At 38.6% G+C, this 22888-nt stretch overlaps 1 protein-coding gene and 1 non-coding gene across 2 annotated transcripts; both read left to right on the forward strand.

The window, feature by feature from the left end:
- Positions 1-869: 869 nt before the first annotated feature.
- LOC139718050 (uncharacterized) lies at positions 870-19264 on the forward strand. The gene is made up of 11 exons (XM_071629539.1): positions 870-1156; positions 3243-3314; positions 4847-5022; positions 5959-6062; positions 6679-6947; positions 8153-8312; positions 8785-9119; positions 9572-9990; positions 15202-15324; positions 16398-16474; positions 17366-19264. Exons 1-11 carry the CDS (start codon positions 1061-1063, stop codon positions 17584-17586), a joined length of 2052 nt encoding a protein of 683 aa, XP_071485640.1. The 5' UTR covers positions 870-1060; the 3' UTR covers positions 17587-19264.
- Positions 1226-1297, forward strand: Trnae-cuc (transfer RNA glutamic acid (anticodon CUC)). Its single transcript has one exon. It is a non-coding gene; the product is annotated as a tRNA-Glu (tRNA).
- Positions 19265-22888: the final 3624 nt, after the last annotated feature.

The following is a 22888-nucleotide window of genomic DNA, read 5'->3' on the forward strand; positions in this document are numbered from 1 at the left end:
TCATGCTACGGGGGCTGCACGCCAATCAAGCTACGCTTATGCTGTAGCCCCTCTGTATTATTCATTGTTGTATGTTTTGTTGTACTCTTGCTGTACGTTGTACAAAGGCAATGAAGAAGAAAATGCAACTTATATTCATGTTTGTTATGAATGTGTATGTACAATGATGATACAGAAACCAATAAATCAAATCAAATCAAATCAAATCGTCGATCCCCCTTAAAAACTTAAAAAACTATTTGCAATGTGCATTAGTGTGGATTTGCTGTTGTCTTCACATTTTTGCAGTCACTTACTCCCCAAGATGACTGACAAGCAAAAAACAAAAACAAAAACAAAAATAGGCCCCTACTAAATGACAACAATGATAATAAAAAAGAGATTTAAGAAAAAAGCCAGACAAGTGAATTATATCCCTGAACCCCACCGCTATCCGCCATTGTGCACTCGGAGCTCATGGAGCAAAGCAGTTCACTGAAAAAAAAGATTAAAAAAAGAAAGAAGACTGCACGTTGAAGGTCAACTTCGCAATCTAAGGGGGGGGGGGGGGGGGTAGATTTATGCCATTTCGCTGCCTCAAAATAGGTAACTATATGGGCACGGTGCTGCATTGCAGCAGCGAAATAAAGGGACGCAATCTGATGCTTTTTCCAGGCCTTCTCGCCACAACAATGGACCTGTAACTAATACTTCCGTAAGTGATATGCTGTTAATGACAGTGTACTTCATATCTTTAAGTAACCCAGATTTGGCTTCAAATTCTGATCTACGGAATATGCGCTTTTTAGAGCATATCTTGCACGGCTGATATATTTGGTTCTGTTTTCTTCTACCCACTTACAGTAAAGAAAGATTGTGCACACCGCCAACACAACAGTGAAACGCAGAACGTGCTGCGGTGTGCAGTGAAGTACAATCGGCACTCGAGCATTATCAGGGCCTGTGGCTGTACCCACGAAGGGGAACACGAACGAGCGACCTGCGCCCGACGGAAAGTCAGTTCCAGTGACCGCAAAAGTCATCCGTCTTTTCAGATATAGATTAGTGGTTTTCACGCAAGATGTCTGGAATCGAGCTGAAACCAGTCAAAAGTGGGGGGACAAATATCTTACTTCCCTTGGGTAAAACAAATATCGGAAGAGGAGCCTTCTTCAGTGTGAGTACAAATTCGGACATATCAGTTCATGTATGCATACCTATTTGTGCCCAAAGTAAATGTGTCGCATCCCATATGGTCTAGTGGTTAGGATCCGGCGCTCTCACCGCCGTGGCCCGGGTTCGATTCCCGGTGTGGGAACATATATAATTTTTTTATTTATTTATATTTTGTAAGAGCACTGGACAGTACCACTGGTTGTAACTCTAGTAGACGTAGACGTCTAACTAACTGTTAGTGCAGTGGTGTATGTCTCCAGACTGCAATCACAAGTATTCACTGGCACTACATTAGTGGGCCTACCCAGGTATAGATAATACAGAAATGAATGTTTTCATATGACGAGTGCAATGCCAATGTGCAATAATTTCAATGGACAGAATATGTCATGAGGTGAAAGATAGATCAAAGATTTCATCTTTTCACCTCATGAAATATTCTGTCCATTGCACAAATGGACAGAATTGTTTGTTTGTTTGTTTGTTTGTTTGTTTGTTTGTTTTGTATAACGCCTAAAACAGATCCTTGTCATTTATGTTTTATTAATTTAGAAACAAGAGAATCTGAGATCGACAGAGTGCTCACTGAGCACTTTACGTTAGCGCGCTGTCGCATACACACTGTAAACGCAAGCATTTTACATGTGTACAGCAGGGCTGCCAACACTGGAAACTAGTTGAGAGTGAGACTCCCATATAGGCCAATGCTATAATTTTAGGAGTCAAAATGAGTGAGATCAATAGAAATGCATGCAAATGAAATAAAGTTTTAGCGTGAGAAAGGACCAAAATGAGTGAGTCTCACGCTCAATGCGTGAGAGTTGGCAGCCCTGGTGTACAGTAGTGTGCCGGGCTCTCAGCGTGTGTGCAATGGAGCAAATCGTAAAGATGTAAGATTGCACTGTATATGGAGCCACAATTGCACGAAGGATGACGTCAAAAACGGCAAAACGGGACAAATGATCAATAGCAAACAACCAATCAAATGACAAGGATCTATCTTGGTGTTAGGGTAGACCCTAACCTAAGGCCTAATATATTGTATTTTGAAATAGATAGGGTGAGAATGATGCAAGACTTGAGTTCCATATGTACCCCCTGCTATTAGTATTAAATGCACACTGTCTGTCCCCATTACTTGCCAAATGTGCATGCATCCATGCGTTAAATGCGTAAGCTACAAGGGTAGGTTTGTAGAGTGGTACCGGTATGGCAAAATTAGTGGGGAGTACATAAACACTCTTTCTTAGATTACCACCACCAGCTTACAAGTGAATTTCTGAAGTTGATAAAGCTCATCATAACAAACTAGCACTCACTAGTCTCATGATTTTTTGCCAAATTACACTTGTGCCACAAATTTCAGCTGCAAAAGGTGTACGGTACGTAAACGATCTTTCTTAGATTAAAATCACCACCAGCTTGTGAATTTCTTAAGCTGATAAAGCTCGTCATAGCATGCTAGTACTCTGTAGTCTAATGATTTTATGCCATTATACTTGTGCCTTGAATTTCAGCTGCAAAAGGTTTATGTAAAGTTTAAATTTCACATTCTCTTCCCCCAAAACAGAAGAAAATGGAACCAAAACTGTCTCAGTAATAGTGAAATGGTAGGGCTGTACAATGTAATGTATGTCAGAGATTGATTTGTTTTACATTGATTTACATTTGATGTGTCGTGTTGTTTGTTTAGTTTTTTTGTTCCATTATTTGAATGACTGTACTGCTCTATCTAACTAAGTTTCAGCATTTCTGCGGAAGTTCTTTGGAATAAAAGAAAATGGTTTGATTTACAAAAACTGTAAGCCTAGTCATGCATATTTCTACAATTCTAGCTAAGTACATTCCTCTATGTCTGATGAAATAAATAAATTGCCGGTACTAAAATAAAATGTATATATTCCATGGAACTCTTTATAACCTAACCTACATGTATCAAACAGTTGTGATCCACTCACCCAGAAATGTAGTTTTGATTAAATAGGGATCAAATGTATTGACAGTGTCACAAGTTTCTAAGATGTTATGTTACAAGGCCTCGGCATTTCTTTTATTCCTCACTTGATTACTTTCTTTTTGATTTACAGATTGGAGACAAACGAGTGTCAAGGAATCATGCTGTTTTTGAGGTGGAAGATGGCAAAGTGAAAATAATGCCAGTAAGAACGCTTTTGCTCATGTCTTCCAACCACATTTTTTCTGATACCATCAATGTATGTATAAAATACAAACCATTCTCAAAATGTGAACCAAGTTGTACTTGTATACTAGAAGCATGGAGGGATTTGTAAGCAAACAGATTTTCCGTTTATGGATGTTGATAGTGATGTTTAGTACCCCAGTGTACAAACTAAAATTCACCATTTTGTGGAAGTATGTACCCAGGGTTACCAACAAGAGGAAGAAAGTGATTTGAAGTGCTTTGTGCAAAAAGATTATGTTGTGTTAGTAATCTTAACACAGCAGTAAATGGATGTTGATGCATCACATAAATCCTGTAATGTGATTTTTTTTTCTCTCTCTCTCTCACTCTCATTACTAAACAGTGCAATGCTAATGCCCTGCCACTATAGTGGCAGTATCTAGGGAGTACCAGTACATGCATATGTGCATCTCAGCAGCAGCGCTCAACTGCAGCAGCACCAGTACCCTGGCACCATGCATTAATTTTTAGTTCATATACAAAAATTCAAACATTTTTGGTCAAATTTGTGTATGAAATCGGTCTCTGTCTGAATATACTGGCGAAACTTATAATAACGTTTTACACTATATTATATAGTGTAAAACGTTTTATTGTTTAAAAAAAAATTGTTTACTGTAATTATGTTAAACACGTCATAGCAGGGATGAATTAACATTGGGATCATTAGCCCCAATCACTAAACTTCGGCTGCTCTGCTAGCACTGTGTCACTGTGCTGCTATGATAGCACTGTGTCACTGTACTGTCAAGAGCACAATGTGTCACTTCACAATGCTGTAGCTGTGGGTACTGTATGATGATACCCCAGGGTTACAGCATGCTGAATCATTATAAGACATGGATTTGATTTCCCATATTCCATTTGAGATGCTTGCCAAAGTCCAAAGTACACATGATTCAGTCTCTGGCATCGAGAGACCCTGTAGCTATCAATAACTTTGGTAGGTCTTGTGCCTGATACATGCAGTAGGATCTTTAAAATTGTTTGTTGAAATCTTCTGAAACACAGTGAGCTATACGACCACTTTTGTGTGCAATAATGACTTGTCTCTCATGTGCACAGTTTGTCTTTCTATGCAAAGATTTCTATGAGATGCAAAGATCACAGCTAAGACTTCCACATGTAGCCACTACAGTTGTCACACCCCATTTGCATGCCTGGCTAATAGTTCTGTGGCTACTATGTGTGGTGAATACGGATAAATGTTGGAGCAATATTAAACTATGTTCCACAGATTGAGTTTGCAAAATATTATTGTACATGATTATGACATACCATGTTTTAGCACCACCACAAGTCTTCAGTGCAGTAGGTAGAAAGAAGACACTTGCATGTTGTCAAGCTCAGTGAGTACAATGGTCGCTGGTTTTTCTAAACTTAGTGGTATTGTATCAGAATGATAATAGTCACAAGGAGTACAAGGGGAGGCTAATGGAAACAAGTAGTGTTAATACAGAGACCTCTTGTTGCTTTTGTATTTGACAGATTCACACAAATCCCACATTTTTTCGCCGGGAGGGTGGAAGTAAACTGGTACCACTCATTAAGGACAAGTGGCAGGATCTCAAGAACGGTGACCGTATCGCGCTGACGCCAGATGAACACATCTTTGAAATTGTCATTGATGAAAGACCGATAGTACAAGAAACCCAGAGTCCAAGGTTTGTGGAGTGGAACTGGATAATTCATACTAATTCATAAGATGTACCAAAATACCGGTAATGTGTATGTTTGTCATTGACTAGCGATGAGCAGGTCAATTCGTATATTCTTACAGCAGACTTTGCATTGGAGTGTCAGATATGCTTAGGCTAACAGTCCACATAGTAATCTCCTGTATTTGAATACTGTAAAACATGATATATTCGCGGCGTGAATTTTTCGCGAATTGGTGCCGATGGCCTTTTTTGTGGCATGGAATTTTCGCAAACTGCCACCAGCATTCAATGCATGTAGTGTAGACAAGAACTTTCGCGTGCATTTTAATTTCGCGAATCTTGGCGCTCGCAAAATTCGCGAAATTAAAATGCACGCGAACATTCCTCGTTGTACAGTAGTCCTTTTGTTTGCAGAAGATATGTGTAATTAACTAATGATGACTTGTTCAGTACATATTGAAATGTTCTTTCAATATCCCATTTGGATTTGATTATGCAACATTTGCTGTGTGATATTCTCAATTCAAATGAATAGAAGATATTCAGCAAGAAGCATGAAAGCAAGCATGATTGGCCAATATTTGCCAAGAATAAATCAAATTCCCTTTTAGTTTCATCTAGGCAGGAATATCGCTCCAGCTGACCTGTGCCAAAGAATCTTCAAATAATTTCCAATTTATGACCACACTGAGGTGTCATACTGATATGGTTCACAGAAGACTCCATTTCAAACTGATAAAATTTTAAACAGTAGGTATATTGAAATATCCTTGCTAATATTTTGTCCTTTCTTGGTAATGGCAAATGAAACAATATCAACTACTAGTACCCTATACGTTTAGATTATTAGAAGAGTACAGTAAATATGTGATCATTAAGGGTCATTGTGATAATGTAGCACTCAACATTCTCATCACTTTCTTTCTTTCTTTCTTTCAGACACACACTGGGCGACGGCTCACCCTTGAAGCTCTCTTCTCCACAGCAAAACAATGGAATACATGATGCAAGGAAAGAAAATGGCCAGAATGACCCCATTTCAGGTAAGTTCATTTGATAATCATCACTCATGCTAAACGTAATAATGGCAGTATGAAGTCTGTTCTGATATCTGTGCAGTCTTATCAACAGTTTCCTATCAAAGGCACTGTCTAACAATGGTCCTAGTTTGCAAACACTAGGCAGCATGCATCCTTCATAGTACCATCATGTCTGATATTTTGTTTTAAAAAAAAAAAAAGGAAGCTATTAGAAATAAAGATGCAACTGAACATGAAAGAAAATTCTTTTCAAAAAAGTAAAAATCTATGAACTTGCAGATTTACCATATTTGACTTAGAGTTACCATAATTGACTTTATGGTCAACAGTTTGCCTAGATCCAGTGCATTTATATAGTACTTTATACAAATTCAAATCAATGAAACTGTGACACTTTGATGGGTTGAGATAATGCTACATATGTAGTAACATGATGAAATGTGTATAAGAACTAGAGCCAAATGTATTTTGCTCTATTCAAGCTCTGGAAAATGGAGAACAACAGTAGTTTGTTTTTCCATGTAAATGATTCTTCCAGAAATGTCATATTTGACAGTTACAGGTATTTTAACAGCCTTTAAGACTTACCAGGGAGAATTTCTGTGTTTATTAATTGTAGATGGTCGTCAAAAAGAGAACAATGATATCTCAACAAACGCTGAAGGAAGGAGCAAAAGCCCAATCCAGGAGGAGAAAATAGATGTGAAATCAGAAGAAGAGGGGAGAAATGGATCAAGTGATGCTGCAGCAGACAGGGAGCATGAGGAGGATGCTACCAGCAAGAAGGAAGATGAAGTGAAAAAAGTGGAGGAGGAGGAGGAGGAGGAGGAAAAGAAGACAGATGTGGCAGTGGAAGAAGAGAAGGAAGGTGATCATGCAGGCATTCAGGTAAAGAAATGCTGTTTTTTATTGTTCATGCCAGAGACCTGCAAACTTCACCAGCAAAACATATAGATTTGTTGTGATGCTCTCATTTTAGGGCATCTGATTCTTGAGGAATACTGTCCCATATTATAATCTGAAGAGTTTTCTACAGTAAATACATCATTTTATATACATGTAGTACAGGTGCCTTATTGATGTGTATTCAGACATGTTTTGATATTTACCTCCACCAAGGAGGTTATGTTTTTGTTGGCATTGGTTTGTTTGTTTGTTTGTTTGTTTGTTTGTTTGTTTGTTTGTTTGTTTGTTTGTTTGTTTGTTTGTTTTTTAGCAAAATAACTCAAAAATTTGTGAGCAGATTTGGATGAAACTTACAGGAAAAGATGATAATGACACAAGAAACAGATGATTAAATTTTGGTAGTGATTCTGGAATTTTTATGAATTTTTGAAGGATTTTTTATCTTTTGGCAAATAGGGTCAATGAACTTTGGAGTTCAAGCTGCGCGTATTTGAGGTTTACATACACGCACTAAAGCGCATGCTCTGCTCAAGGTGCCGCGCAGAAGGAGCTGATATGATGAGGTAAACACAAGGCTTCTTTATCATATTGAGCGATTTTCAGCATGTGTGTATGGGTGGAAATGAGCTGCTTGGTGGAGGTCTGCACTCTGAGTGCCTTCCTAGTTTTAATCCCTACCTCACAATCTGCAATCTTACAATTCCATAAGCATACAGTCTTATAATCTGATATACAACAGCACACATCGTTGAACCAACAAATGCTTTTTCTTTTGTCATGCTTTACTAAACTGTGTCTAAGGTATGAAATACATTTCCCTGTTAACAGTGTCTTTTTGTAACAGTGTCTTTAATTCCTCTTTGGTGTAAGCCATGCAGAGTGTGTGTAAGCTGTACGGGCTCACAACGTCTCTTGAGGAATGCTACCATGAGTGTACAGTACTGTGCTTATTTCGGCTGTTTTGTAAATTTCACCAGTACAATTGTATTACCAAACAAAGGAGAATATGGCTTAAATTCTAAAGGATAAATCATTCAATATTGACCGCGATGATAGCAATAATGATATTGGCACACATTCATAGCAGACTGGCTTGGTCTCAGCTCAAGTAATATATTCCAGCATCCCCCTCAAGGACGGCAAGTGTTATGTAAATATCTATGTCTTTACCATATCTTCTGTGACAGAGAACTGCAGCTGGAACAGTGGTTATAGATGGAGGAAAAGAAGTTGCCTTGCCAGTCCAGAGAGACCGTAAACTTCCGTCATGGATGACGGCAATACAGAAAGCTGACAAAGAACCAGCACCAGCGAAGGTCAATAAGCAGCAGCCACCAGCCAGAGCAGGTAATGTACTGAAATGAAAGAATAGGATAAATGGAATACCCTTTTTAACCAGATTTTACGCTAGGTACTATGCTGCAATTTGTGTGAAGAATCAGAATATCATGAATTGCAGCATTTTGAGATAAAAATGCTCCCTCCCCCGGTCTAAGGACATGAAATTCTGTTTGTGGTTATTTTTTTCTTTTTAAATCGAAGAAGACATTTGTTTGAATTATGAATTTGCCCCTTGTAAATGTTGAGGTCATCCATGTTTCACGGCATTTCCTTGTGGCCATATGCTCAATAGACGAGTCAATAACTTTATTCAACAAAAGAATGATAGACTTGTAAGAAAATGTTATATTGGAAGGATAGTCATATGAAGGATAGATAGTCATTGGAAGGATAGAGTTATATTGGAAGGATAGTCATCTCGTTTAGGTGCCGAGTGAATTGAAGGTAAACTGTCTGTAATGTAATATATTACCTTCAGCACCTAAGGAGGCCAAGGCGTCAGACGCAGCGCAAAAGCGGGGAAGGGGAAGGCCAAAGGGAAACAGCAAGTCACAATCTCAAGTCACGAGGACACCAGCCAAGTCGAGGAGTCGAGTGCGGGATGACTCGGAGTATGACGAGGACTACTCCGAGGAGGAGCCCGCCCCCAAGAGGTCCAAGTCATCCAGGTCCCAGCGAGGGACCACCAAGGTGGCGTCCTACGCCGAGGACGACTACGATGACTTGGATGAGGAGTGGGTGGCATCTGACATGGATGACGATGGGAGTGATTGGGAGATGGACTCACAGTCACAGTCTCAGAAGAAGGGCAAGGTTAGATGCAGAACTCGTTGTATCAAGTAGTGATCAAGAAAGTAGAATGTGGTTTTTGGATGGGGCTTTCTGCTAGAGAAATACTCATTTTGGTAGGTTTTTAGAGATGAGAGGGAGCGAATGGTAAATGCAGTTTGGGATTCCTCTTTTAAGGTTCAGGTTGGTCTGTTTGATGACATCTCAATTGAGTAGGTGTGATGATTTTTTGGGGGACCTTGTCTAATGATGATGATTACTTTGTGTTGGTTAGGTTCTTGATCAACTCACAAGTTGATTTATCCCCAAGATTAGTGCAATACTGTATGCGCATGTTATGTATGTGATTGGTTTTCAGAATTCATTAATCAACATCTCTGGTGGATACAGTGGGTATAACACATTGGTGAAAGGTCAGGCAGATCATTGATATTTTCTGATTGTTTATTTGTTTGTTGTTGCTTTTTTCATTCTAGGGAAGGAAGAAAACTAGGAACAGCCCCAGAGGTAAAGCGAGCAGTCCAAGGAAGCGTGGTCGTCCAAGAAAATACACTCACACCAGTGAGGAAGACTGGAGCGAGGAGGAACTCTATGTTCCCCGCCCAACAAAGCGACGAGCTTCATCTTCGTCAAACTCGCAGCCGGTGGCACAAACCAAGAGAAGGGGCAAACAGACTTACGTGGAGCATGACGTCAGCGAGGAAGAGTCGGAAGAGGAAGTAGTGCCCCAGAGGAATCAGAGAACTAATACAAATGTGGGGAAGAAAACTGATGCCAAAAGGAAGGATCATGATGTCAGTGATGGAGATGAGGAGGATGATGCTGCAACAACTCAGAAGAAACAAACTGGAAAGAAAAAACTCAAGCGATGTCAATTTGGAAAACGTTGTTACAGGTAATTGGCTGTCATGTTTTGTTTTGTTTTGTGTGTGTGTGTGTGCGTGTGTGTGTGTGTGTGAGTGTTATTTTGTAATTCCTTGTATGGTAGATTACATATTAGCTGTCAAAGTGTAAATCAAGTTTCAAACGTAAGAAAATGCATGAATTAATATGTTGTGGTCAGAGCGGGTTGATAGATAGAGTTGCGACACTGGAGTACAAAGGTCACGTCAAATAGTTCCCCCTGGTCGTCGATGTCGACGAATTATTTCTACAGGGTTTTCACATAGGCGCGCAGTACCCAGACCCAGAGGCAGTGTGAGATACCATTGTTGCTTGCGACGGGAGTGTGACTTGTTGAGAAAAATGTCCTGTTTTTACGGCAATCATGTAAACTTAATGAAGTAGAGAAAGGAGTACTTACTGTCGAAGTCAAGGAAACGGATGCAAACAACTGGAAAGGATGAAATATTTTCAGAGTTGTTTTAACGCTCCTGGATGATGTTGATGGGCGAACGTCAAAATGTAAGGACGGAAAAATCATGTAGTCCCACTCCTTTACAATTGTTGTTGTAATTCAAAATCCCGGGTTGTGGGTCTTTATTGTTGTTATGACGACGAGGGGAAGCTATTTTGCATTCTCGCGCAAAACCCATGCGCGGAGCGCGTAACTCTACTTTGCGCGAGCCACGGAGCAAAATAACAATGAATGCATTGTTTGCGTCATAATAGGGTACGCGGTTTTCTAAGGTCTTATCGACATCATACGACCAGGGGGAACTATTTTGAGGGATTGACCAATCAGCGCGAACTTCCGGTGTCGCAACTCTATCTATCAACCCGCTGTGGTTGTGGTCGTTAAATATTTAAGAGTAATGTGTACTGCCATGTACCTGCATTAAAGGACAAGTTCACCTTCATAGACATGTGGATTGAGTGAATGCAGCAATATTAATAGAACACGTCAGCAAGAGTTTGAGGAAAATTGGACAAACTGTTAAAAAGTTATGAATTTTTTAACTTTCTGCTCAGTCACTGCTGGATGAGAAGACTACTACAGCTTGTGACATATATGTACAACGATATAAAGAAAGTATAAGGAAAATTCAAGATATTTTCACTTTTTTCGCATAATAAAAGACCACTTGACTTCCCTGTTTCAGAAGGCGAGGGGGAATAATATTACCCTTAACATATATGTCAGTGATGAGTCGAGGAAATGTGTACTTTTTCAAAAAGTAAAATTTTGTGAAATTCTCTTTATATTTTTTTTATATCGTTGTACGTGTGTTACATTATATTCTAAAAAATATTCTTAAAAATTCATAAGTTTTGAACGGATTGTCTGATTTTCCCCAAACTTTCACTGATGTGTTCTACAAATACTGGTGCATTCACTCAATCCACATGTATATGAAGGTGGACTTTTCCTTTAAGTGACACTTGAGAAAGGAGAGAATCATTATGATAGTACTTGGTATTTTCTGCTAATTCTAGTAACAAGGTATCCAGAAAAGAGAATTTATGTGTAACTGTCAAAGATAGATAGTAATCACTACAACCTGTTTGAACAAAACCGAGTGTGAAAAGTATAATGATTCAATACTTTGTTTCCATTGGATCAAGATTTTAGTAGTTGGCAAATAAGACAAACAGTAAGTATTCTTGTAATCTTTTTAGGCTTACTTGTGAGCATACTTTGATAGCTTGGTAAGAGTATTCATAACAACTCTTGTCATAATGTCACTTCTTTTATGTCGACAGAAGTTCTCTCTTAAAGGGGAAGGCTAGTAACTGATCAGTGGGAATCAGTGGAAATGCTGGGAGATGATTGTTCCAATCCTTATGGGATTCATTCAAGAGTTCATTGTATATCTATTGTTGTGTGAAAATGATTTGCTTCAGAACGGTCTCATATTCAAGTAATGTGCAGATTAATGCTCCGTCACTGACCAGGGACGCTAACCTGGAAGCATTAAACTGCACATTACTTGAATATGAGACCATTCTGAAGCAAATCATTTTCACACAACAATAGATATACAATGAACTCTTGAATGAATCCCATTAGGATTGGAACAATCATCTCCCAGTATTTCCACTGATTCCCACTGATCAGTTACTAGCCTTCCCCTTTAATTCACGTTTGCCAAAATTGACTACAGTCGAATATTCAGCATTAGTGATATCAATTGATGGTTTGTCAGGGGCTACATCAAGTTCAGTAGATGAGAGTGGAAGGAAGAGAAGCAAAACAGCATCAGCTGATAATGCTTTGATAGTGCTCATCCTCTTGGCATGCTCTTTCTTTTTATTTATTATCTAAGTTGTAGATAATGGGAACTAGCGTCCTGATAAAGTTTGTCAAATTCTCTTGTAAACTGCCTGATAGTGAAATATGAAATGAAGTTTGTGTCATCAAACTTTGATATACAGTACTGTATTTTTCCTGATTGGCCTTGAATAAGTGACTGACATTCTTCGTGAAAGGACAATGAAACAAAGGGTTATTTACTTCTGTAGCCACTATTCTACTATTTTTGTTGAGCCCACCGGAGGTGCAGGGAGACTAAGGGATCGCCTGCGGCATCTGTCTGTACGTCGTCCGTCCGTCTGCCGTCATCCGTCCGTCCGTCGTCCGTCCGCAACGCTTCAAAAACTTAAATAACTCTCTACTGAGGACGTTGATTTCAATCAAACTTGGAGGGAAGAGAGGTTATACAAAGTTGCACAATTTACCAAACATGAAGGTCACCTCAAGATCAAAGGTCACAGGCAGGGGTCAATGAACTTTAGGGCCCAATGTTAAGTTTTTACGGCGCGTTTCGATTATGGCTGATAACTTTTGATGTATATGTCCGTTTGTGACCAAACTTGGATGGTAGATGTTCCTTGGGAAGTTGAAGGTCACCACGGGTCAAAGGTCACAGACAGGGGTCACCAAACTTTTAGGGCCCAATGTTAAGTTTTTACGGCGCGTTTCGATTATGGCTCATAACTTTTTATCCCTATGTCCGTTTGTGGCCAAACTTGGATGGTAGATGTCCCTTGGGGGTTGAAGGTCATCACAAGGTCAAAGGTCACAGACAGGGTTCAACGAACTTTGAGGGACCAATGTAAAGTTTTTACAGCGCGTTTCAATTACGGCTCATAACTTTTGATCCATATGTCCGTTTGTGACCAAACCTGGCTGGTAAATGTCCCTTGGGGAGTTGAAGGTCACCACAAGGTCTAAGGTCGTAGTTGGGGTCAATAGATTTACTGGGATTTAGAAAAACATCAATTTCTTCTACACAAATGGGCGAGACACATTTTGGCACTTGCCTTGTTAGTCGGTAGTATGATTTTGTGGTGAGAGATGGCAAAGATTTTCTAATATATTTTGTATTACTTTCATTTATTAGTGTGCTGTGTGTTTTTCTCCTTTTTGTTGAGCCCACCGGAGGTGCGGGGAGACTAAGGAATCCCCTGCGGCGTAAAAGTTTTTACAGCGCGTTTCAATTACGGCTCATAACTTTTGATCCATATGTCCGTTTGTGACCAAACCTGGCTGGTAAATGTCCCTTGGGGAGTTGAAGGTCACCACAAGGTCTAAGGTCGTAGTTGGGGTCAATAGATTTACTGGGATTTAGAAAAACATCAATTTCTTCTACACAAATGGGCGAGACACATTTTGGCACTTGCCTTGTTAGTCGGTAGTATGATTTTGTGGTGAGAGATGGCAAAGATTTTCTAATATATTTTGTATTACTTTCATTTATTAGTGTGCTGTGTGTTTTTCTCCTTTTTGTTGAGCCCACCGGAGGTGCGGGGAGACTAAGGAATCCCCTGCGGCGTAAAAGTTTTTACAGCGCGTTTCAATTACGGCTCATAACTTTTGATCCATATGTCCGTTTGTGACCAAACCTGGCTGGTAAATGTCCCTTGGGGAGTTGAAGGTCACCACAAGGTCTAAGGTCGTAGTTGGGGTCAATAGATTTACTGGGATTTAGAAAAACATCAATTTCTTCTACACAAATGGGCGAGACACATTTTGGCACTTGCCTTGTTAGTCGGTAGTATGATTTTGTGGTGAGAGATGGCAAAGATTTTCTAATATATTTTGTATTACTTTCATTTATTAGTGTGCTGTGTGTTTTTCTCCTTTTTGTTGAGCCCACCGGAGGTGCGGGGAGACTAAGGAATCCCCTGCGGCGTCTGTCCGTCCGTCGCCCGTCCGTTCGTCGTCTGTCCGTAACGCTACAAAAACTTGAATAATTCTCTACTGAGGACTTCAAGTTCAATTGAACTTGGAGGGAAGAGTGGTTATACAAAGTTAGACGTTGTACCAAACATGAAGATCACCTCAAGGTCAAAGGTCACAGGGAGGGGTCAATGAACTTTAGGACCCAATGTTAAGTTTTTACGGCGAATTTCGATTATGGCTCATAACTTTTGATGTAAATGTCCGTTTGTGACCAAACTTGGATTGTAGATGTCCGTTGGGGAGTTGAAGGTTACCACAAGGTCAAAGGTCACAGACAGGGGTCAACAAACTTTTAGGGCCCAATGATAAGTTTTTACGGTGCGTTTCAATTATGGCTCATAACTTTGATCCCTATGTCCATTTGTGACCAAACTTGGATGGTAGATGTCCCTTATGGATTTGAAGTTCATCACAAGGTCAAAGGTCACAGACAGGGGTCAACGAACTTTAGGGCCCAATGTTAAGTTTTTACGGCGCGTTTCGATTATGGCTCATAACTTTTGATCCTTATGTCCATTTGTGATCAAACTTGATGGTAGATGTCCCTTGGGGAGTTTAAGTTCATCACAAGGTCAAAGGTCACAGACAGGGGTCAACAAACTTTTAGGGCCCAATGTTAAGTTTTTATGGCGCGTTTCGATTATGGCTCATAACTTTTGATCCCTGTGTATGTCCGTTTGTGACCAAACTTGGCTGGTAAATGTCCCTTGGGGAGTTAAAGGTCACTACAAGGTCAAAGGTCATAGGTGGGGTCAATGAACTTCCAGAAGTCCGAAGTTAGAAAAACATTAATTTCTTCTACGCGAATGGGCGAAACACATTTTGGCACTTGCCTTGTTTAAACCTCACACAGCCTCTAAAAGAGAATTGGTACAAACAGTGTAGCTTTTGTATGAGGTAGAGTTAGTTGACTCAGTAGCATACCAGGTGAGGACTCTACACTATGGTAAATATGCACACACATTTTCCTTTTGCCTTCAGAAAAAATCCAGTCCATTTTGCCGAATATTGCCATCCTGGTGACCCAGACTATGATGTGAACTCAGAAGAAGATGACGACGGTGATGACAGGCTGGAGTGTGAATATGGGACGTCCTGTTATAGGTTTGTATTTGCGTCAAAATACTGTACATATTGTATATGTAGTGGTACAGTGTACTCCCGTCATAGCAAACACAGTTATAACTAAGTTCTTGTTACACCAAAGAAAAAATTCAGGTCCCAAACTTGTCATCTATATATCTTTGTATGTATAATTTACTGCTCGGCTATAACGAAATGTTGATACAGCAAAAGAAAACTCCCGGTCCTGAGGACTTCGTTATAACAGGAGTCCACTGTAGTATGCTGGCTGCCTTGCCTCCTATCACCAATGATATCTCATTTGTTAATTACATAAGTTTTGGTACTATTATACATACTAACTTCCCAGCTCACTCTAAAAAAGTACACCTGAACTGCAAAAGTAGATTCTTGAATGGGCAAATGACATTGTGTTCTCCAAACTTTTTAAATCTTATTCACGTGGCAGTGAAAGTAGGCGTTTTCACATCAGCCCGATAAAAATCCAAGCTCGAGATATTTTTCGCAGAAAATAGTCAGCAAAATAGCGCGCTATTTCGAAACATCGGGCTGATGTGAAAACGCCTAGTGAGTAAATGTGCACTGTTGAATTTCAACTTAATTGTACATTCTGTTTTGGTCAAATGGGAGCTTATGTAACACCAAAAGTATGTGAAGCCAAGTTGCTCTTCATTAGAATTGATTGTAGTTTCACAGGTGTTTGTGTGGATGTTTCTATTGAGTCAGTACAATATCCTTCCCTGTATGATACCAGGTGTTCGTGCTGTACAGTGCACTCCCGTTACAACGAAATGCTCGGGACCGCCAGTTTTCTTTCGTTATAACGAAATTTCGTTATTAGTTTCACAGGTGTTTGTGTGGATGTTTCTATTGAGTCAGTACAATATCCTTCCCTGTATGATACCAGGTGTTCGTGCTGTACAGTGCACTCCCGTTACAACGAAATGCTCGGGACCGCCAGTTTTCTTTCGTTATAACGAAATTTCGTTATTACCGTGTTTGTTGTAACGGGAGTGCACTGTATGTTAAATGCATTGCTCAATTGATTCACTGTTGCTAATCTTTCTTGTTTGGAATCGCTCTTAATCATGCAGGAAAAGTGAGGAGCACAAGGAAATCTACAAACATACCAAACCTCCTGGAAGACCCAAGCGGGAGGCAACCAAGAGAGGTAAGATTTCTGGCCAAAAATGTACAAATTCTTAGGGGGAAAAAATTACCCAGACTAGATAAGATATTATTTGATACAAATATTGAAGGGATCAATCCAGGTCAAGACCTATAAAATCCCATATATGTTTAAAATCTACTTAAGTATTTTCCCTCTTACTCCACCTTTTCTTTTTCATTAAATTTCATCCCTAGGAATTTCAGATTTTATATCTGAATGATTGAATTCTAGTTTCAAACCGCCAAAGATAAAGTATAACAGATGCATGAATCCTTTGAATTTACTTCTAAGTTTGCTATTATTACCAGAGTTCTACCAATGAGCTACTTTGGTGTTTTGATAGGATCATGAATGGAACAATGTCATATATTTACCTGATTTGTCAAAATGCAAGTTGTTTTCCCAGACCTTTTGCAACTGATTACAATTAACCTTCAATAAATAATCAAGAAGGATGATATACATGTTATGAAGGAAAGCCTCAGTGATAACATTTTTCCATTGTAGACCCCCAAAAATCAGGTAAAGTCAACTCCAGTCGTAACACAGTTGTTGAAGACAGAGATTACTTTTGCAGGAAAACGTGGCAGATAAGTATTTCCTGTGTATAAGCTGCATGATTGTATCTGATCAGTGCATTTGGTTGACTAACAAAAATGAAGTATGAGCACTCGTCTACACAGGATCTTGGATATGATCTCTCTGTCAGCCATCTGAATTACTTTGCCCTATCAAAATAATGCAGTACACCAAGAAAGCAAAATGAACAATTTAACGTTTCTGCAGGTCATAGCTCGGTGTATCACAACAACTTCTTGTACTTTGTGTAAAAGATTTGTATTGCTCGGCTGTAGAAGATTGACAAATAAATGTGTTTGTCATCTTTGCCAGGTAAAAAGAGGGGTGACGATAGTAATGACGATGATGATGAGCCAAACACCTACGACTACAATGACAGCTTCATCGACGATGAGGACGAGATGCCATCACCTCGTGATAACATTTCGGATGATTCAGACTGGGGTCCCGATCAGGAGGATAGCCAAGACGTGCGAGACCTCATGAAAGAGGCCAAAGGCTTCATGAGGAACAAGAAGATGCACAAAACCTAGGACTGAATTCCTTCTTCTATATCTTACACCAAGAAGTTTTCTCCTCCCCCTCAGGTGAATGTATTGTAATACACCCCTTTATCAATTTCATCCTGTAATGTCTTCATTGAGCCCCTTCTGTTCACGCTCAATGATCATGCCGAGGCTTGTGAATTCAGCCAGACATCTGGTTTAGTCAATAATGTAACTTTTTATTAGTAGAGGATAACTTTTTCCTACTGTGAAAAACAATGTGCTTGCAACAATTGTAAATATACCCTGATAGCTAAACCCCAGACCGAGTTGAGTGACATCTAGTATGATATATTGCCAGGAAAAATGCATGGTAATGGTATGCATTGTGGTTTTTATTAAATTAATGAGAAATGCACATTCTTTGACGTTAGTTCTGTATAAGAAATGACAATATATAATCAGCTAATATGTGATCCAAGAAGCACCCCTGAAAGTCTGTGAAACATCTTCAGTGTATCTGTGATAAGTGATCCGAGGTTGTATCGCTTGGATTATTTTAGCAAAACAGTAATTGATTGACACTTTCAACTGAAGTTTATGGAGGAAGTACACCATCTCTTTTATTATCATTGTACATGTACATTATTATTGTATATTGAACCTTTTCTATTGTGATATCAGTTTTTGCACTGAATTTTAAGACATACAGCACACATCACATCAACTGCGATATTGTTTTCATTTGAAAATGAGGAAGAATGCATCACATTTATTTCAACTGCCATTTTTTATGTATTTTAAAGTTGTGTTTTTATCTTGAAATAAGCTATTAGAGCTAAATGCGTTCACTCATATCAGAGTGCAATAGATTCATTAAGTGCTGTCCGGATGCAACTGTGCACTGTGTTCAAACACTGTAATATAGCTTCGTAGGGAAGCATCAAAATACCAAAAATATTTGGCAAACTTAATTCTTGAGGGTAGAGAGATGCACAATATTTTTGATCCACTTGAGATACACAAGGTGCAAACTCTCTCCCTGTAGTGTAATTGCCTCGGCTTTTTAAGGAACCCACCTGAAGGCTTGCATACAGTACTTAGTACCATATTCATTGTTTCTGATTGATGTTACAGTGTGTTCCACTGTTAACAATCTACATCATGACCTAACAGAAAAATGAAAAGAGTATGTGCTTTCATAAGGAGGGTTTTCCTTGATCAGAACTGTCATATATATTCATTTGAAAAGTTGTACAATGTACAGTGTAATGTGATACAACTGAATATTGCCTCGTTTGAAATGTCAGCTAAGCCGAGTTTGAAATTGTGACAGATTAATGTCCCAAGTGCTAGACATTTTTTTTCACTGTATTTCACTTGGTTTGTTCCCATTATCAAAGTTTGTGATGTTCTCCTTAGTTATATGGACAGTAGTGCAAAGAGATCAAATGTACATGTATTTTTTATTTTCAACTCACTGACAACCCTTATTTAAAAGAAGTATTCAGATTTTGTTCTCTCTTCTCTTTTCTTTTTTAAATCTGAAATATTTGACAGGAATGATGAACTAGAAAGAGTAAAATGTAGGCTTCAATTGTTTGAATATGTGTTTACAAATCATGTCATTCAAGACTGGGTGGCATGATATGTGGAAATATGATGTACATTTCCAGATTGTCTTCTTGGAATCTTCCATGTACATGTGATTGTGGTATACATTGTAGTACAGTAGTAGTTTTCTTCATTTGAGGTATTCTTGTTTGAAGAGTCGATTGTTAATTACTGAACAGTAAATGTACATCTTGGTGATAAGCACCTGTGACTGTCTGTAGTAATGGACAAGTCAACCTTGCGTAAGTCGACCTTGCATAAGTCAAATAATCGCCTAAGTCAAAGGTCTTTTCAAGTTCTCTTCTCTTTATATTCTATTGATTTTAATCCCTCACAAGTCAAATTTTCTCTAAGTTGAAGCTATTTCTCTAGTCCAAGTAGATTTCACTTAGGCAAGGTTGACTGTATTATTTGCAGGTTTATACACCACAGAATATTTTGCATACCGAAGAGTGTGTTTACACATCTATGTGATCAGTTGTATAAAAATGATACTCTGTTGGAGTATATGAAAAAACAAACAAACAAACAAATCTCAGTATTCAGAAATTCATTTTCGTTTTACCCCCTCATTAGACTTTGGTTGTAAGTGTATGCACACTTTAGCTTTAGCCTCTTCTTTCAAAATTACAGCAAGAGAATCATTCGGGTGTGTGCCTAACTATTCTCTTGCACGAACTTCATGAAAGTGTGGCGGGTGGACCGTGTGTCTCACTAGAGAAGCCTCTCATGCACATTTTGTTTGTTTGTATACCACATTTGTAATGTTTGTAAATTATAGAAAATATATTTTAAACGTCAATTACTGCTCACTTTGTTATGAAGGCAAGTTTCAAACTTTGTAATGTCAAGAGGGGTGTGTACACTCCATCTGTCACATCACTCCAGTACAGGTAGATGCATGGATAGACAGCCGAGAATGTTGTATCATACACATCTTTATTCCACTCTTCCAATCCATGCGTCATATGCGTACAATTTGCTGTCATCACCACAACATGGCTTACACACCATACATATTTACGTAATCATACTTGTACAAATGCCATCTGTACAGTTCAAATTTCATGTGCCATCTCATATCATCAAGACATCTGGATGAACTCGGATGACATGTGTTGCAGTTAGCACCATGCTCTGTCATTGAGTCTGTCACACCTTCACTCTTCTTCCTTGGAACTCTTCTTTGCTGTAAATGTGCAATGTTGCTTCTTCCATCAGTCCCTATTCGATGCAGTGTGAATCATGATTTTGTGCTCATCACACAAAAATAAAATGAAAATCTTTTAATAACTTTGTGTCTTGACTAATGTTCTATATTTGTGAGTCTGTATGTAAATGCTAATACATGTACATGTATAGACGAAATCCCCATTGGAGCGAGGTTATCAAGTCTGCCAATGCCATTATGCATTATGACAAGATTATACAATGTGTACAGTGGACTTCCATTATAACGAAGTCTTTGCGATGGGCAGCTTTCTTTTGTTATATTTTTGTTATAACCCCCGCCCCCCAAAAAAACACAAACAAACAAACAAACAAACAAACAAACACATAAAGCAGATAATGTTGCCCCCTCAATTTTAACTTCATTGTAACCGGAATTTTGTCATAATCACGTTCGTTATAATGGGCTTGCACTGTACCAGTAGACCATATTTTCTTCTGATTTCAATTTGCTAAATTTCACTGGTTGCACTGAAATTTCTGTTTTGCCTGTACAATGTATTTGACTGTGAAGTGAAATCCGCCAAACTAGGTTTATCTGTCATGCATGTACTGTTTGAAATTACATTTCAAAATTGGCATATCAACCAATGACTAAGGATTATCTAGAAGAAAATCAGATATCTACCTTTGTTTATTTGCATGACTTAAATTACAGGATATGTCATAAAACACTCGCCAATGGGTTACATGTGCATATGTACAGTGGACTCCAATTATAACGAAGTCCTCGGGACCAGCAGTTTTCTTTCATTATATCAAAATTTTGTTATAACCGAACAAATAATTAATATAAAAACATAGAATGGATAATTTGGCGGCCTGAAATTTTACTTTTTGTAACCGGAATTTCATTATAACCGAGCTTGTTATAACGGGAGTGCACTGTACAGTATGTCCCCAAAAAAATTACAATCCAATTTTCGCATTGAAACCACCCAATATGATTAAACTGTCTAAACGCTACTTCAGGGTCTTAAAATACAATATAACGTCTTAGCTCTATTTTGCAGAAAAACCCCATTCAATTTGATTAAGCGGTCACAGAGAAATGTGAAAAGTTGTAAAGCATGTTATGAGTCTGATTCTTCCAAGTTTAGCACTTCGATGCTTTTATATGTGAATAGAATAGACAGAACTTGGAGGGAAGAGATTCTTGACATCGTCTACAAAATTCCTCATTTCTCTTGTCCAGACCACTGAAGCAAATCGAATGGGGTTTTCTGTAAGATGTGGGCAATGAGTTATTCATGTAGTTTTCATACCCTGAATTTGTATTTCAATTGATTCACTATTTTTAAAGATATCATTGCGGAGGTCCCGTTGTAATTTTTTGGGGGGACATACGGTATGCATCGGTACCGTACTATTATGTATGCAAACATGCAGGCATACCGGATATACAGAAGATCCCCAAAATAAGTGTCATTCATCATCCTCTGCATTAATTTCAGACATAACAGTATGACAGAGCGAATATAAAGTCTATCAAAATACAATTAAGATAACTGCCTGCCACTATATAGTGCACACTGGTGTGCAGTGCTGACATACATGTATATGAATGGCGAGTCATATCACAGCCTAAATAAGCAATGGGTACTGTAAACGAGGAATGTTCGCATGCATTTTTATTTCATGAATCTCGCAAGAGCCAAGATTCGTGAAATCAAAATGCACGCAAAAAGTTCTTGTCTATACTGTATGCATTTAATGCCAGTTGGCAATTCGCACAAAATTTCATGCTGTGAAAAATGCCATTGGCTACAATTCGCGAAAATTTCATGTTTCTAATATACAGTATCAAGTTTTGTAATAACTTATACATGTATATCATTGCTGGGGTGACAAGACCTTGTATCTGAAATTTGTGGTGAACATGACTTTTTTTGATTAATGGTCAAATAATGGGTTAAGTGATGTCCTGTCCAAATCCCAACTGTCTTACTCAAAAACTGAAGCCACCACGGCATGTCAAGGAAAGGCTATCCCATTCGCTATAGTGCTTTAAATGGAGAAGAAAAAAAGAAATGAGTTCCAATAAAGCCAATTTTGGGAAATCCTAATTGCATAAACAGCAGCAGGGTGTGCCACAAAGCAATTGGTGAGGATTTGAACAGATTGATCAAACAAATCCTAGCTGGTTTTGGGTGTTTTTTTCTTTTTTTAAACAAATTTGGATATATGAATGTTTCAGTGAATGATGAAAGAAAAATATTATGCACATGAGTATTCATCAAAATTCACTGGACAAAATCTTCATAGATAAGAGAAGGCCAACTTGTGTGTGCTTATTAACAGGGAATAAATACTGCACAAGTATTCCCAATTAATCTTGAAAACATCAGCACAATTCAAATGAGTTGAAGTGACAACAACAAAAATCCTGCTTCGTGTAAATCCATGGCCTCAAGGTGTCTAGATTGGATCGAACATACTACGGAGTAACATCACTTTGTACACTTTACAGGGAAGGTATATACAAGGTTACAATTTTAAAAAAAGA

This window comes from Diadema antillarum, unplaced genomic scaffold, assembly GCF_040938485.1.
Source record: "Diadema antillarum isolate AM-2024a unplaced genomic scaffold, OU_Dant_1.0 scf00000087, whole genome shotgun sequence".
NCBI classification, from domain to species: Eukaryota; Metazoa; Echinodermata; class Echinoidea; order Diadematoida; family Diadematidae; genus Diadema; species Diadema antillarum.

What these genes read in the sequence shown, in the direction of transcription:
- LOC139718050 (XM_071629539.1), top strand. Translation starts at nt 1,061, where the DNA reads ATGTCTGGAATCGAGCTGAAACCAGTCAAAAGTGGGGGGACAAATATC. An exon ending in TTTGGAAAACGTTGTTACAG is followed by an intron (nt 9,991 to 15,201) that starts GTAATTGGCTGT and finishes TTTTGCCTTCAG; the next exon opens with AAAAAATCCAGTCCATTTTG. An exon ending in GCGGGAGGCAACCAAGAGAG is followed by an intron (nt 16,475 to 17,365) that starts GTAAGATTTCTG and finishes CATCTTTGCCAG; the next exon opens with GTAAAAAGAGGGGTGACGAT.